This window comes from Kogia breviceps, chromosome 10 (assembly GCF_026419965.1).
Source record: "Kogia breviceps isolate mKogBre1 chromosome 10, mKogBre1 haplotype 1, whole genome shotgun sequence".
Classification (NCBI taxonomy): domain Eukaryota; kingdom Metazoa; phylum Chordata; class Mammalia; order Artiodactyla; family Physeteridae; genus Kogia; species Kogia breviceps.
The window spans coordinates 107,312,519-107,328,954 of record NC_081319.1 but is presented as its reverse complement, the minus strand read 5'-3'; the positions used below and the strand labels follow the sequence as shown (position 1 = coordinate 107,328,954).

Genomic DNA, 16,436 nt, shown 5'->3' with positions numbered 1-16,436 from the left:
GGCAGATTTTGAGAGGACTGACTCCAATTTCGAAAGAAGTTCTACTGCAGGTAAAATGCTATCAAACAACGTTGCAGGCTACAGAGAAATCGTCCGTGAAAGGAAGAGTCAGTCCATGTGGCAAACTTCATTGTCTTATTTTAAGAAACGGCCGCAGCCACCCCAGCCTTCAGAGACCACCACCCTGATCAGCCAGCAGCCACCACCAAGCAAGGCAAGACCCTCCACCAGCAAGATTATGACTCGCTGAAGGCTCAGATGATGGCTAGTGTTTTTTAGTAATAAAGTATTTTTAAATTAAGGTATGTACATTTTTTTAGGTATAATGCTATTGCACACTTACAATATAAACACAACTTTTATACGCAATGGGAAACCAAACAATCTGTATGACTCTTGCTTTTATCGCAGTGTCTGAAGCTGAGCCCGTGACGTCTGCGCGGTCGGCCTGCAGTGAGTCTGCTGATTGTCCGCTGACATGTTCTTCTATCCCCCGTGTTTCCTATGGATTAAGTAGATAGATCTAGGTGTTCAACTTTGACTTTTTGGTAAGACTTCGTCGTTGTTGTATTGTGAGACTTATTTCTAATAACGGGATAAAAGATGTTTTCTGCACACTAAGTCTGACTTGGTACTGTCAGCCCCCCGGGATGGGAAGCGGTGTCATCAGAACAGGAGGCCGTGGCTCCTCTCCCCTAACACTCCTTTCAATTTTTGAGAGTTGCAGTAAATGATCATATCTTGTGAGCAACAAACCTGAAGACCATGTGCATGTAAGGAGTTTGGTGTTATGATCAAACAAAACAAAAAACGAAAAAGTTAACCTGAACTTTCAGTTAGATGGCAGACTAAAACCACACATTAACCTTAGCTCTAACCGAAACCCTAAGAAAATGACAGTGCATGTGTGTGTGTGTGTGTGTACATACAGCATCCATAGCCAGTATATGCACACAGTCCATCTACTGCACACAACAGTACAGATATAGTTACATAGAGATAGATAGTTGATAACACAATTAAGTAAATATGTATGTATACGTGCAAAGAAAAAAGAGAACAGGAGACAAAATAGCCACAGGAGTTTAAAAGCTGCCAAGGATATGCGTGAGTGGAAACTGATGTAGCTGACCTAAAAAAGTGAGATCCTAAACTGGCAGTATGAAAAACAAGGATGCAACCTAGTTTACACTGCAATATTGAGCCCCAAAGGCTCAAGACCTTGTGGTGTGGGAACTCCTGAAAGTGGGGATAAAGTTGGGCTAAAACTGAATGGTCAGCTCCAAGGCTGATAAGAAAGAGGCAGATGTTCCCAGGGCTCCTCACCTGCCCCCCTCAGCGGAGCCAGAGCTTCCTTCTCTGTGACGGTAAATGCAGGAGCTTGTGCGATACCAGGTCCAGGTGAGAGCAGGGGTACTGCCCTGAAAACGTGACCTCCCAGCCTTCTTCCTGCTCTTGCTTCCAGACGCTGAAGGCACCTCATACCCACTTGGCATGAGATCAGAAGAACCCCCTCTGGGAACTCTGATCAGCCCCAGAGAAGTGACCTAAATATATCAATTTGGGGGATTCCGCAACGCAAAGGCCCATCCAGACCACCCTAATTGAAGCCCATAGTTGATAAGCCCTTTCCACCGCAGGGAGCTTACAATCCAATTCAGCTTCACAGTGCTCTACTGCTAAACATAAGTAGATATCCAAGCTGACTAGAAATATGAAGAAAGCTTATGACATTTATTCTAATGCATAAGACAGAAGAATACAGCAAATTGGAGATTATGAAAAAAGAAAAAAAACTTCTATAAGCGTATTATTATTCCCAGAGGAATAAGAAATAAACAGGGCTCTATAAAAGAGAATATTCAGGGGACAAAAAACTCATACATTAAAAACAACATAGCAGAAATGAAAAACCCAACAGGAAGGCTGGACAATAAATGTAAGTTTCCCAGAAAGTAGGATAAAGGCAAAGAGAAAACAAGGGGGAAAAGATTTTTAAAATTTTTAAAAGGTCCAGGATAGGAGATCCCAATACTAAAAACAAAGAGAAAAAAACAAAACAAAACAACACACACCAGGGGCAGAGGAGATTCAAAGAAATGATTCAAGACAACTTCCCAGGATCTAAAGACATTCGATTCAGCACTAGGAACCAAAAGGCATCAGAACCCAGAGCAACGTCAGGAACTGAGAACTGGGAAAAGGAGACGATCCTGCGAGCAGAGTGCCACGGAGCCGGGCACTGAGGTCGACGGTGCAAAGGCTTGAGAGCCGAGAGCCGAGAGCCGAGAAGGCGGCCTCCAAGCCAGAATCCTCACGCAGCTACTCAAGGTCTCAGACACTCATCTCCACCCACCCTTCTCAGGGAGCTGCCAGACCAGACCAAGGAGGGATGGAGCCGTGGCTGCTCCAGCAGCGGGCCGAGGTGGGGACCTGAGGGGACAGGCTGGGCGGCCTGCTGAGCCTGCTCCAGGCCAACCTGAGCACGTCTGCAAGGCCCTCCGCGGAGCTGGGGTGGAGGGGCTCTGGGGTGAGGGAAGACTGCGTAGAAAACGCAGCAAGGGCAGCAGGAAAGGCTCTCAGCACGTCCCTGGCTGAGGGCCCAGGAGCAGCGACCCGACGGAACTGACCGGACACCCGGAGCCCAGGAGGGGCCTGCAGGCTGACCCAGAGGCTGGGGGGCAGTCGGTGCCAAGTCTCCAGTTCCTCCGACTCCTTCCCTGTCGCTCTCTGGTCACTCAGGAAATCAGGAAACTGCCAAGCCCAGCCACCCCCTCTCCGCACTCATCCCCGGACCCCCGCCCCGCCTGCCGACGGCCTCTGCTCTCACCACGATGCTGTCGCTCCGTGACCGCTGTGGCTCGGCCCCACTCAAGTCCCCGGGCCTCCCCGGGCAATCAGAGTCGGCAGTGGTCTCTGTGCTCAGGGGTTGTTTGTGCCCAGCTGGAGGTTTGTAGGCAGGGAGGGCGGGAGGGCGGGCGGGGAAATTCGAGAAAGATGTGACAGAAACAACGAACACCAGCACAGCGGTCAACAGTGGCCACAGTCACAAGCCGGGACAGTCATGGTTCCAAGATGAGGAGGACAGTGCGGCCAGCTCCAGGGCCAGCCGGTCGAGGGGCGCTCCCGGCTTTCACCAGCAGGCACACCTGCAGACCCAGCTCCTGTTTGGAAAACATTTTTGTTATGTATTTATCACCTGGCCAGGCACAAAAAGGCTTTCCAGTGATACATACACTGAAACTGAATGAAAACTGCGGGTGAACAGAAACTGAGATGACATCAGTACACAAAGAGCATGAAGAATCTCACATATAACAAATATGCAACCTGCATTTAAAGCAAAGCTAAAGTCATTGAAATTGATGTTGTTATGCGTATCAAACATTCAATCCATGTTTTAGATTTCAGAGCGTATTTACCTTCACGACAGTACTGCTAGGTAAATGTTTTATGACAATTACTTTAACCATGTATTACATAAAACCTAGTTGACTCTGTTCAAACACACTGTGGCTCTCATACAACCACTAGCTGCACGCCTGACAGCACACGATCAGGACAGAGGTCCAGCACCGTCTTGAACCAAATCAGAGTTGGAAGTGCAAGCTCTTCAGTTCTCCTTCTTCAAGAAGACTGGGTGAAGGACGGGGACGGGACAGTGACTGGGTGCCGCGCCCACCGCAGTGGTGCTTGTCTGTGACGAGGGAATCATTTCTGGAACATGCACTTTCATGGGACACAGATATGGGGAGTCTCGGCAAGCCCAGACCACTTCCAGTACTTTCCTGGTGCTGAAGGCCAGGCCGACGTGGCCGCGTTGGACCCAAGGGCCTCTCTGGGCGCCTTGCGTCCTCTCGGCGCCTGTTCCCACCTCTTGTACATTGGCTCTGGTCCTGCCCCCCCTCTCAGCTGTCTTCTACCTTCGCTGCAGCCAGCGATCTCCTCTCAACCCCGAAATCGTCTTCTGTAGCCAAGCAGCTGGTCTTCCAGCAAGTCCCCCGTGAACCCCCTCCTGTGGGTCTGAGGTTCTTATGCTCCTACGCTCCATTCCGAGCCACAGAAGTGCTTCCCTAGTTCTCTTTTGCTTAAGTGTTATCGTGCTTCCCTGAGCCATGAAGTCCTCGTCTTGGCTCCTATGAGCCTGACAGGGCGGGCTCCCCAACAAGAGGCGAATCAGCAGGACCCCTGGTAATGCTTTCCAACAATGATCAGACAAACACAAGGTAAACCGGGATTTAAGCACTGGGTTGGCCCAAAAGTTCCGAACAAACTTTTTGGCCAACCCAATATTTATTGTGAGGGTTATAACTAGACATATTAAAAGTTACATAGCTAATGAAAATGCTGAAATGAAGATACCTAGGGAAAAAACGTCAACTAACTTACATCTTGTATTAAAGACACACTCTTTACTGGCTGAAGGCTCTGCATCAGATATTTAAAATAACACAAACGCTCAGGATTGCAGTTTTGTAATTTAGTTCTCCGCCGTGGTAGATACAATGGTTAACAGGCTTAGGACAGACGACGGTCCGCATACGTCTTAATAAGCTTCACCCAGCACATCTGTACAAGGTGAAACTTTCCCTTCTAGTGGCCACGCCCCATCCCCCAACACCAAATGCACAAACACAACAGGGGCTTACTTCAAACGATGGACGCTGCACAGGCCACGCCAGACCGCAGAGTTCCCCCATATTAATACAGACCTTAATGCCAGTGTTGAAAAGGGGATTCTGTGACACCCCTGGGAAAATCTAAAACCCTGACTCAGTTTTCTGAAGCAAACGGTGTGACAAAATCAGGTCGGGGAAGCTGACTCTGAAGGAGGTCGCGGCAGCCTGACCTGCTCTGGTAACGGTGTTAGCGGCAGCTCCCATGCCTGGTGACACAGATGCCACCAGAGAGCCCCCGCGGCCACCGAGCAGGCCACTCGAGGGGCTAGAAGAGGCGTGGAAGGTGCCAGAGGGATGGCATGGGTGAGGCGCCTGGGCCCGCCATTCCCCATGCGTGCAAGGGGGTCCTGGGGCAGGAGGCACGATGCCGCGAGGCCCACGTCAGCTTCAGGGCGAGTCACACAAAAGAGGCCCGATGTCACGAGCGCTGTGAACATAGAAACCAGCAGCAGTTAACTCACGGATGGAGGACCACAGAAAGCACAGCCCAAATATAACACCTTTTAATTCAGACCACACGTTTTTCTAAAAGTCTACTTGAATCGGGAGCCATCTGTAGGAAATAAAGGTTTTAAGCACAGCTGCACAGTTTAGGACAGCTGAAGCTTCAGATGCTTGCATGTAACTTCCTGATGAATCTCTCGTCGCCGCCCCAGGTGCCCTGGAAGCTGCAGGAGGCCCCGGAAGATGCTTCGGTGTAGGCCTGAGCCGCCCCATCTTCCGCAGCCTTCACCATGCGGCATGCAGCTACGAGAGAAAGCTCTGTGTTTTAAAAAGGTATTTTAAAGTCATACGGGGCCTAACGTAATAAAAGCGACAAAGCAAATGCTGCTTGGACATTTTACATCAGGTCGTTTTGATTGAAATATAACACATACCAACATCTTCCTAAGCCACCAATTCAAGGGAAAGGAAAGAGAGAGCGGTCGCAAGCCTAACCAGTGCTTCCCGCCCAGGTATACCTGTGGGCGCCCGGGGGAGCGCGTCATCGGGAAGGCACCTGCGTCTTCACGCCAGGCGGAGGGGGCGCCTGGAAGCAGGCCAGCTGCAGGTGCACGCCGCTCCTGACCCGGCTCAGCAGCAACTCCAGCAGCCTGTGGGGAGAGGCGCTGACAGCCACAGGCGGGTGGCGGGTGGGACCCAGACACGCTCGCCCGGTGCGGTCCCCCACACGACCCGCCCCACGGTGCCTCCCTGGGCCAGGAAAGTAATTTATCTGTGGATTCTGGACTCAATGACAGAAATAAGCCGACCAAAGAAGCTAGCTGAAAGGAACATATACATACAGACGTGTTCACCTTTATACATAAAATCGCCCTTCTGTCCCCTAGATTAGTTAGCTGCCTCCCCCAAACAGACTGATGTTTGGGTATTTGAGCCGCTAATTTTAAACACTTCACATACACTGAAATGTACTCTTTTTGGCATCAGTTCCGTGCCCATTGCTAAACGTACCACAGCGGCCTCAAGACCCCCACCGTCGGGACAAGAGCGGTCCTGTCACCTCCAAACCCTCCTGTGCTGCCTGTCCGTCGTCACCTTTGCCCTCACCCCACTACTGGTCTGTTTTGTGTTGCTCATCTTTTGCATTTCTGTCTTTAACAAACACGGGAGAAGGGGACTGAAGGGGTGAATCAAGCACGGGAACACCAAGGATCGGTCCCAACCCCGGCAATAACCTGCCTGGCCCCTGTGCTAGCCTGACAGAGCCACATCACTCTGGGGTCACAAGGGACCTTACAGCTCATCTGGCTCAGAGGAAAGCAGCCAAGAAATGAGCTCACGGGGGGTCAAGAGCCTACTTCCCGGTTTAACGGCGCTCCCCGCAGACCTGAAACAGCCCCTGTCCTGGCCATCTCTGTGGTGTCTGTTGCTCCTGACTCCCTCAAAAGCACTGGTCTTTTGAGACCAGTGAGCACTAGCTGCACGTGCTAACGATACGTGGTTGCTTTAATCTTTCCTTGTGTTTGCGCTAAAGGAATGCACAGGGCCTGAACCACGTGGTCAGCGAGAGGAGCAGGAACCTATGAGGGTCTGCGCCCGCCCACCCGGCCCCGCCCGCAGCCCCGCGGGCTCCCTCTGTCCTGTGAGTGTCCACCACATCCTCTGCGCTGCCCCGGGCCACACCGCGGGTGCCACACAGTCAGGGCTCCGTAACTGTCTGCCTTGTCCGCCAGCTGCACGGGAGGGCGGGCCTCGGCTGGGCTGGGGACGGGGCCCAGGCCGGCGGTGTGTCCGCTGCCTCAGGTGAGGGGAAGCCGGGCACTCGTGACCTTTGCCTGGCCTAGACTTTGCTTCAGGTCAGAATTTCCTGTTACGTGAGTAGCGAAGTTTGAGGTCAGGCTGAGACCATTAATACAATATTAGCAAAACGTATATAACTTTATGATGTCATGTCTACAAATTTAGTCTTAATACTTCATATTATACAGACCACAAAATGTACACTGCTGACCTACTGGAAGGAAAAAATCATTGAGTCCTGCATTTTACTATGCTGTCCTCTCTTTTACGTTTCTTGAAGTATTTTCTTAAAAATTTCAGATAATAATATAGTTTACTGAGTCAAAATAAATTTTCTTATGAAAGTTTAAGGGACTGGTACGGTCACTTAAAACAATAAAAGAACCAATTGCTGAATCGTCATAAAACCCAGGTTTTACCTCCTTCTGTCGCGTGGGAGACAAGCTAACACAACGCGTACCTGAGGGCCACCGAGTACCGCCTTCCTCAAGGCCAAGTCTCTACCTGAAGAGGAGGAGTTTAGGTCCCTGAGACCAGCACCCAGACTTACTTTCTGTCCGCTCCGCTCGAGAGCTGCGGCAGGGCTTCCAGGGCCTGCTTGAAACTGGATCTGGAACACAGACAGCATCCCAGGCAGGGACACGCCGGCCCCACCGGGAAGAGGAATGTCAGAAAAAGCACGTCTTACATACAGAGAAACATACAAGCCGGACAGCCAGTAGAAGCAGGGGGAAAAGTGAAAGTGAAAGTTGAGGGTTTGTAGGAGCAGGGCCAGAAGAATTCAACCAGCAAATAAAACACGACTTGAAACGCAAAGGAGAAGTTGATTTTTACACAAGGGTGCTACTCGCCGTGGTAGGTGAGAGCTTGATGTGGAGTCATTAAATTTAAGGAGGTCTTTACTTTCAAAACAAAGCTGAAGTACACAGATGAAACAGCTGGTAAGGGAGGAAGAGGGCTAAGTAGCAACAGTATACAAAGGGGGTATTTCTAGAATTGACCTGTGCAGGGCCTGATTTCCAGCTAACCTCTTATAATAACTGAACATGTCTGCAGAGGATTTAGCTGTTATCATATTTAAAATTTGTACGATAATGGAGAGGGGTGTGTGTGTGTGTGTGTGTGTGTGTGTGTGTGTGTGTGTGTGTAATTCAACATCATTTCATTTCATGAAATACGGAAAAGGGAGTGGATTTAAAAACCACCAATTTGGTATGTTTAACTTTTTAAAGTAGAAAGTACCAGAAAAGTTACTAAATCAAATGAAAAGCATTTTAGGGGAGATTATTTGGTAATAACTTCTATTGTTCACTAAGGAACAGTTTTCATCTCTTTTTGTTTTATGACTATTGACTAAAGTAAAGAAATAAATGTAATTATTTTGACTTCAAAGTAGACTTTTTTTCTTTTTGTAAAAACGTCTGCATCAGTGGACCAGGAAATAAACTTTTGAGCAATGTTTCTCAAACTAGGAGCAGGTATCAGAGCAACACACAGAGAGACAGCAAAGTACCAACAGGACCCCAGAAATTGGCAGGGTGCCCAGCTGTTCCTGGTGGGGCAGGTATGGGGGTGGGGTGGGGACAGGTCACAGCTTGTGGGCACTAAGTCCCCTTCCCTGACGTGGAGAGAAGTCTCTACCGCTGCCTCCACTGTCACCTGGTTTCCTGTAAACCTCTTCTCATTCGATGAAGAGAAATGTGAGGCCATTGCTCTTTCTTTTTACCTCACAACCATGAAGAAGAGGATGAAGATGACCCCACCAAGAGTTTAGTGGGTGGCTTGACATAGTTTCTCATTTAATTCCTCCAAAACTTTGCCTAGAAAGCATTATTATCTCCCTGTCACAGATGAGGAAGCTGGGCTACGAGGTCAAGTCAGTGGGAAAGAACACACGGGTCGTCCTCATGCATAGCACCTCACCCACGGGTCCTGGGCAGGTGCTTTCTGGTGTCTGTCACTCAGCACTTGGTGCAGAGCAGCAGTGGTGGGAACCAACCAGAAAGGCTCCCGGTCAGCCGCCAGAACAGAAGTAAAAGGCGAAGAACCTCATGGGTTAGGAAAAAATGGAAAAGTCTTTTCAGCTGTAGCAATGACAGTCAGGATGACGGCATGAGCACACCGTCCAAAGCTGGAAACGAACGGTAAGCACATCGCACATCGTGTTTAAGCGGTTTCCCTGTGGACCCAACACTTCCCAGGCAATACTGCCAATGGGGTAAACAATCTTTTGTAGGTAGTGCTGTTTCAGTTCACCTGCTGATGTTTCAATGATAGGAAATCCTGACTTTCATTCAAAACAGCTAAAAATTATCATCAAATTTCCACTACAAAATTTTGCAGAGAAACCACAAGGTCTTCCTCTTATGGTGATACCCATGATGCTTGAACTGTCCTTCAGAGTCTGTAATGAACAGACTGACTCAATTCTTATTTTCGCCTTTTCAAACGAAGTATGCAATGCTCTGCTACACCGCTTATGAGACTAAGACTTACCTCAGTGAATGAGAAACATGAAATTCCATTAAACCTTTCTTCCTTCTGTGCTACAAAGCAGCAGCCGCTGGAGTCCCTGGCTTACTGTAGGTCTGCGTTTTTAACAGAACAACTGATCACACATGAACTATGAGACCCACAGTCCCAAGCGCTCGCTGTGATCAGTCACCTGCACTTGGGACCACACACCTGTACGACGAGCTTTATTACAGGGGCTTTCGGAGCACTCACAGCACGGCCACGGAGCATCTCACCTGCTCTCTGGCGTCAGGTGAGCAGCCACGGTGTCCCTCAGGGTGCAGATTTCAAGCCTTGCCTGGAGGTGAGAAAGGGACAGGTGACCATGGGAACTGCGTTGCCTGTCAAACAGAAACAAGGTGAGGGTCGGCCCCCAGCCTGCTCCATGCAGGGCAGACCCCCATGGCCACAGTGGCAGCTTGTTACGAGTGAGCAGACCTTCTAAATCAGCCCAAAGAAACCGGCCACAACAAAGTTCCCTTTCACTGAAAACTGTCTGAGAGTCAAGTCTGACTGTGTGGAGGCAGGTGTCCTGTTCTGAAAGGTAGGGACTGTGCCAGGGCCATCCAGCCACCAGACGTCACCATCCAACCAGTGCCTCCCCTGGTCTCCCTGGGGAGGAAGTGGAGTCTCACTGTCCTGAGACTGACAGGAGGTGGAAGGACACGGGCTGCCACACTGCCTCCTGCCCTGCCCTTCCAGGCTCCATGACGCTAACCTCAGAGCTAAGCTCTGCAGACTCAGTGCAGCACTATGAAAGTCACAGCTGGCTTTTCTCTTTCTTTTCTTTTTTCTTTTTAAAAACAAAACTTGACAAGATCCTAGACAAAACAGTATGGAAATGGAATAGCTCAGTTGGAGAAACTCAGACCTTCTGATTTCAAAACTTACTGCAAAGCTACCATAATCCAAACAGTGTGGCACTGGTACATGGACAGCCATGTAGATCAACAGGAACATGGCTGTGTGCCCAGAAACAAACCCTTACATTTACGATCAGCTGACTTTCAAAAAGGTGCTGAGACCATTCGGTGGGAGAGATGGTCTCTCCAACACATGTTGCTAGGGACAGCTGGACAACTGGACGTCCACACTCAAAAGGACAGAAGGTGGGTCCCTTCCTTAAAAACGAACTCAGAATGGATCACAGACCTAAATGTAAGTGAAAAAACTATAAAACCCTTAGAAGAAGACAGGAGTAAACCTCTGTGACATTAGGCTAGGCATGCCTTCTTAGGAATGACAATAGAAGTACAAGTGACAAAAGAAAAATTAGAAAATTTGGGCTCCATCAAAATCAAAACATTCTGTGCTACAACCATCACAAAAGTGACGACCCCACAGAATGAGATACTGTTTCACACACACGAGGACGGCTACGACCAACCACACGGTCACAGGTGCCGACAAGGATGTGGAGAATTTGGAAACCTCATAACACTGCTGGTAGGAAAGCACATGGTATAGCTACTTGGAAAACAGTCTGGCAGTTCATCAAAAGACTAAACACAGAGTAGTCATATAACCTAGCGATTCCAATCCCAGGTGTATCCCCAAGAGAAATGAGAACATGTGTCCACAGAAAACTTGTACACAAGTGTTCACAGAACCTTTCTTTGTATCAGCCAAAAAGTACAAACCCAAATGTCCATCAAATGATGAGTAAACAAATAAAATGTGGCATATCTATACAATGGAACGTTATTCAGCCACAACAAGGCATGACACAGGCTGCAATAGGGACGAACCTTGCAAGCATTATGCTCAGTGAAAGAAGCCAGTCACAAAAAGCCATATTCTATAATCCCACTTATATGAAATTTTCAGAAGAGGCAAACCAGAGACAGAAAGCAGACAGGTGCTTGTCAGTGGCTGGGTGGCGGCTGGGAGGGACATGGATGGTGACTGCTAACGGGGCTGGGCTTTCTCTCTGGAGTGATGCAGCGTTCCACAGTGGATTGTGGTGACGGACTGCACAACTTTGTGAACACAGCAGAAGAAAATCCACTGAACTGTATTCTTTTTATCTTGCAGACGCACTGTATGGCATATGAATTTCATCTGCGTAAGACTTTTAAGAAAAAACAAGTTAACCTAACGCTTCTACCTCTTGGCAAGGGTGGAGAGGGTGTGCTCTGCATACAGCTTGCTGCCCTCGGAGCCCTAGTGCCTCCAGCGAGGACACCCTCCTTCACCTCAGCTACCGCAGTGTCTGTGCTGCCCAGGAGACTGTTTTAAAGAGACGGCCCTCACCTCTAGGCGTGCACAAAACACAAACAACAATGAAAGACATGGCTAGTTTTTAAATTAACCAATCAAGATAAAAGCTGACTTACATAAGATACAGTACATTCAGTGAAAGGTTCAGTTTGGAAAGCAATTGTTTGGTTTCATTTTCCAGGGGTTTAGAAGCCTGAGACAGTTTGTAACGAGTAAGCGTAGATATGACAATCTGTCTCTCTTGTTTATAATCTAGTGTATATAAAAACGAACCTACAAGGAAAATATCAAAGAGAAAAAACAAGGTAGAACTTTTGGATGAATATTTTAGGAGAAGGATTAAATCACTGTAAAACTAGTATCTGCTAGAAATTTTATTCAAACAAAGTGATAAGGAATTAACCTATGAATTATGCCAATTGTAAAAGCTGTGATTATTTATACAAAACACACGGACCATTTGCCAGAAAACGCCCCTGCCGGTGGCTCTCGGGAAGGTCTGAGGCTGACGGCCGGGCCAACCCTTCAGGTGGGCCTCGCAGAGCCATCTATCCGGTCAGGAGGAGGTCACACACAGGCATCCCCAACGGCAGTGGCCAACGTTTCACAACACAACTGACGCCAGTCTCCAGGAGGCACAGAGCACAGGAGGCTGGGCCTCTGGCCGGTTCCGACATCTCCTTCTGCCCCTTCCTGCTGACCCTCCTGCGAGAGGATCTCAGTCATCAGCTAAATGGGCTGCAGAAAAAATCTGCAGGGAGCGGAGCTTTTTGTTGTAATTCTAGGACCGCCTAGGCCCAAAGCGGCTATTGCAACTTCCTTTTAATTCATCTTCACATACACAATTCCTGTTACTGATCTCCTCCTGCACAACTATTAGAACAGCCGTGATCACGGAAATATTATTAAGTTTCTGTGATGGATTGTCCCCCTTGCCAGCTTGCCAGGTCCATACACACGTTCAATCCCTTTCACCCTGCGTTTCTTTGTGAACTTTTTCAAGTGCAGAGACTCTGGGAGAACTTTACAGCGAGCACCCGTGCAGCACAGACTCCGCCGCCGACGCTCTCCACAGCGCACGCATCTGCCACAGGCGTCACTGGCTGGAGTAGGCTGCTGCAACTTTCTCGACTCTTTGAGGTAAACCTTCCACGCCACACGACGGACAAATCTCCGAGTGCACAACATCTGCTGAGCTCGGGCTGCTGCACGCGCTGTGTGCGGGAACCATCCCGAGATGTAGGACCACCGCCTGCAGAGCCCCCTCAGCTCCCTGACTGGTGTCAACCACCCAGGGGACAGCATCGTCCTGGGGTTTTCTCCACGAAAATGATATCCATCCAGTACAAGGCCCCCTTCACGTGGCTTCCCTGACGCTGAACGGTAATTGTTTTATGGATCCACCATTTGTTTGTTTACCCTGTTGATGGACACCTGGGCTATTTCCAGTGTTTGGCTGGGTAAGCGTATACTTAGTTTTGAAAGAAACTGCAAGAACTTTTCCCGAACCAGCGGTACTATTTCACACTCCTGCCAACGCGTGAGAACTCGTTTCTCTACAGTCTTGCCAAAACTGGGTGTTTTCAGTCTTTAATTTTCTTCTTCCTGCTGGATGGGAACTCACTGTTGTGTCAGTTTTCACATCTCAAATAACTAATGATGTGGACCACCCTTCACCTGCTGATCGGACATGGACTCACATGTCCCAGGGGCCCTAGAGCTCTGTTTATTTTTTTCCAATTATTCTTCTCTCTGTTCTTCATATTGGATAACTGATGTCTGGTCTACACATTCACTCATTTTTTTCTTTTGTCCCCTCTATCCTGCTGTTATTACCATCAAGTATATTTTAAAATATTAGTGTATTATACTTTTCTACTCCAGAATTTCTACTTAGTTCCTGTTTTAGCGTGCCTATTTTACTGCTGAGATTCCCTGTCCGTTCATTCATTAGGAGCATAGTTCCTTTACATCACTGAACACAGCTGCTTTAAAATCCTTGTCTGATTTCTAATAACTGGGTCATCTCAGGGCTGGTCTCAGTTGATTGTCTTTTCTATTGAGAATGGGTCATGTTTTCCTGTTTTGTTTTGCTTGTGCATTTCAACTAAATTTGGATTGTATCATGGACGTTGTGAATGTTATCTTGAGAAGACTCTGGGTTCTATAATATGTTTCTGAAGAGCTGATTTTTGTTTATTTTAACAAGCAATAAACGTATCTGGATTCAAACTGAAAACTCTCGGCTCTGGGGCAGCTTTTCAGTTCTTACTTCGGTTCTTGCCTTACGTGGGCTGGAGTGGAGTTTGACCAGGCGTGTGGTTTAGGGGCTAACTAGAGACCCAGACAGTGTATACACAGAACTTACGGCTCCTGCTTTCTGCTCCCTGGGATACCTCCCTTGCTCTCCTGTAGTTGTGGCTGCCCTGAAGCCTATTCTTCTAAACTGAAAGACAACAGGTTTTGTGTAGTGTTAGTTTCCCCTGGGCCTGCATTCAGGCCAAAATCCATAAAGAGTCAGGAATTCACCCAAGTGCCATTTCTTCCAGAATCAGCCACTCATATTCACTCTCTAGAGTCTTCAGGTTTTTGTTCTCCTTTTTAAATTTTTATATATTATTCAGGATTACAGTTGTTATCTGTAGGGGGTTGGCCTGATAGGAGGTCCTCAGCCACTACTAGAAGCAAATCTTCTGGTACTTTAAGAAGACACCCTCACAATGCCCTTGGGCATGAGGGCCTACAGGGGGGCTCATGCCCCCATAAGCCTGCACACCCTGGTTCCTACCGATCTGGCTACAGGCAAACCAAGGCTCACCTGACTTACAGATGCTACCTTTGCTACTGTAATTACATAATTTAAGTAAATACAACATAAACCAATGGAATATGAGTAGAAAAAACAGTTATTTGTTGTTTCTATGCAAACTGCACTGAATGCTTTGGAAAGACTATTTACAAGGAAGTTTCTAAAAATTTCCTGTTAAATTGAACGTGGTGAAGACAACTGTAAAACAGAAAAAAATCACAGAACTTCAGAAGGAATCTGCATTCAGATAGTGTCACAAGAGTCACTGTACTCTAAAGGGACAGGAACTCTGGAACTGTCGACGTCATGGATATGGCTCACACAGGAGACCGTGTAGCTCTCCAACCAGCAGATCCACAGAAAAACACAAAGCCTGTCTGGACCTCCTGAGACTGATGACTGAAAACACATCTCTGTGTTTCCAAACAACTAAGTTAAACACAGAACTGAGTGGCTGTGGTACCTGCAATGCTCCGTTTTTGCTGAAGGATGAGACGCACTGCATCAGCCTACTCAGCTCTTCAGAAACTGCTTCCACCACCCTGGACAGCACCCGAGGCACCAGGTCTTTGGAAATAGTGAACACCTGATAGAAGGTTGAAAATAAGAAGAAATTATGCATGATGAGGACTTTCCTTGACCAGAACTTGTTAAAAACAAAGGGATGCACGTAGCAAAACCACCCCCAGGGCTCCTAAGCGGTATTTCTGCAGGATGAGAATTAACGAAGGAAAGGCAGACACGGGCTCGCACACAAGCTGTATTCGCTGATTCGCGACAAAAAACACTCCTCTTAAAAAATATTGGCAAACGTAGTTTTGAAAGGTATTGTTGATGGGGACAAACTGAAATAGTTTTAAAGATTTCTTCCTCCTCTACCCTTTTCACAAGAAGAAATACAATTTCTAAGGAGGAAATTATAGAAATAAAAACATACTGGGTCAGACTCTCCTTGGGTCAAAACAAATGCTACTTCATACTGGATACATTATTCTGTATTGGCCAAAAGAGTTCCCGATTTTACTCTTTGATGAATTAAATACATATTTCCTTTCATTCGACAAAAACATCATTTTCAAGCTTTGCATTTTGATATTTTCAAACTAACAGTTTGGACATTTGGACATTTGGTGAAACATATTACTATCCTGATTTGTAAGTTAAACTAAATCGTATTTTCTTTTTATTAGCTTTTCCTCTTTTCCGATTCAATCACTAGTGTTAAACTTTGGGTCAACCCAAACATAACCTGAGTACTGAAGAAAATTTGGGGCAAGTTAAGATCATGTGGGAATAGTAAGTAGTAAATGTTAAGTACAAAATTCTGCTTTCAGCCACTGGGATATATTAAAAAGGGCCTTGAAAAGCCTAATACAACGTCATGGTTATCCACCAACAGTGGACGTTAATCAAAGCTGCCTCAGTGGGAATCACCATCATCACTAAAATGCCCACATATTCTGCAGCTCCTCTGATTACCACCTGCCCACCTACAATGGAAATGTCTCCACTGCCTGAGGATTTAATGCTGCACTCTAACTCTATCAGAAGCTAACCTAACAAAAAAGCGCTTTTATGTGTCTTTGCTAAAATCAGCGTTGAGGGCTTCCCTGGTGGCGCAGTGGTTGAGAGTCCGCCTGCCGATGCAGGGGACGTGGGTTCGTGCCCCGGTCCGGGAGGATGCCACGTGCCGCGGAGCGGCTGGGCCCGTGAGCCATGGCCGCTGGGCCTGCGCGTCCGGGGCCTGTGCTCCGCAATGGGAGAGGCCACAGCAGTGAGAGGCCCGCGTACCGCAAAAAAAGAAAAAAAAAATCAGGGTTGAAAGTATATCACTCATCATAAAAAGATGTACATGGTAAATTCCTGCCTGAGTCAAATCACATAAAAACTTTACTTTATGGAGAAACACATATGCTCTGCGTCACCAGGAAATGAAAATTACAAGAGACCCCACTCTGCTGTCTGCTCTG

The 16,436-nt window shown here is 47.7% G+C and overlaps 1 protein-coding gene across 10 annotated transcripts in view; it reads right to left on the bottom strand.

The window, feature by feature from the left end:
• Positions 1-4,231: 4,231 nt before the first annotated feature.
• Positions 4,232-16,436, bottom strand: part of EXOC2 (exocyst complex component 2) — a 151,877-nt gene continuing 139,672 nt past the window's right edge. For 4 of the 10 annotated variants that reach the window (XM_067006858.1, XM_067006861.1, XM_067006863.1 and 1 more), the window contains 5 exons: positions 14,930-15,052; positions 9,674-9,735; positions 7,474-7,533; positions 5,642-5,773; positions 4,232-5,426 (listed from right to left, as the gene is read on the bottom strand). In XM_067006858.1, the coding sequence (XP_066862959.1) occupies positions 5,665-5,773; positions 7,474-7,533; positions 9,674-9,735; positions 14,930-15,052 (354 nt within the window). In that variant the 3' untranslated portion in view covers positions 4,232-5,426; positions 5,642-5,664. The remainder of the gene's footprint in view (positions 5,427-5,641; positions 5,774-7,473; positions 7,534-9,673; positions 9,736-14,929; positions 15,053-16,436) is intronic. The other 6 variants (XM_067006857.1, XM_067006859.1, XM_067006862.1 and 3 more) reach the window with 3 other exon arrangements.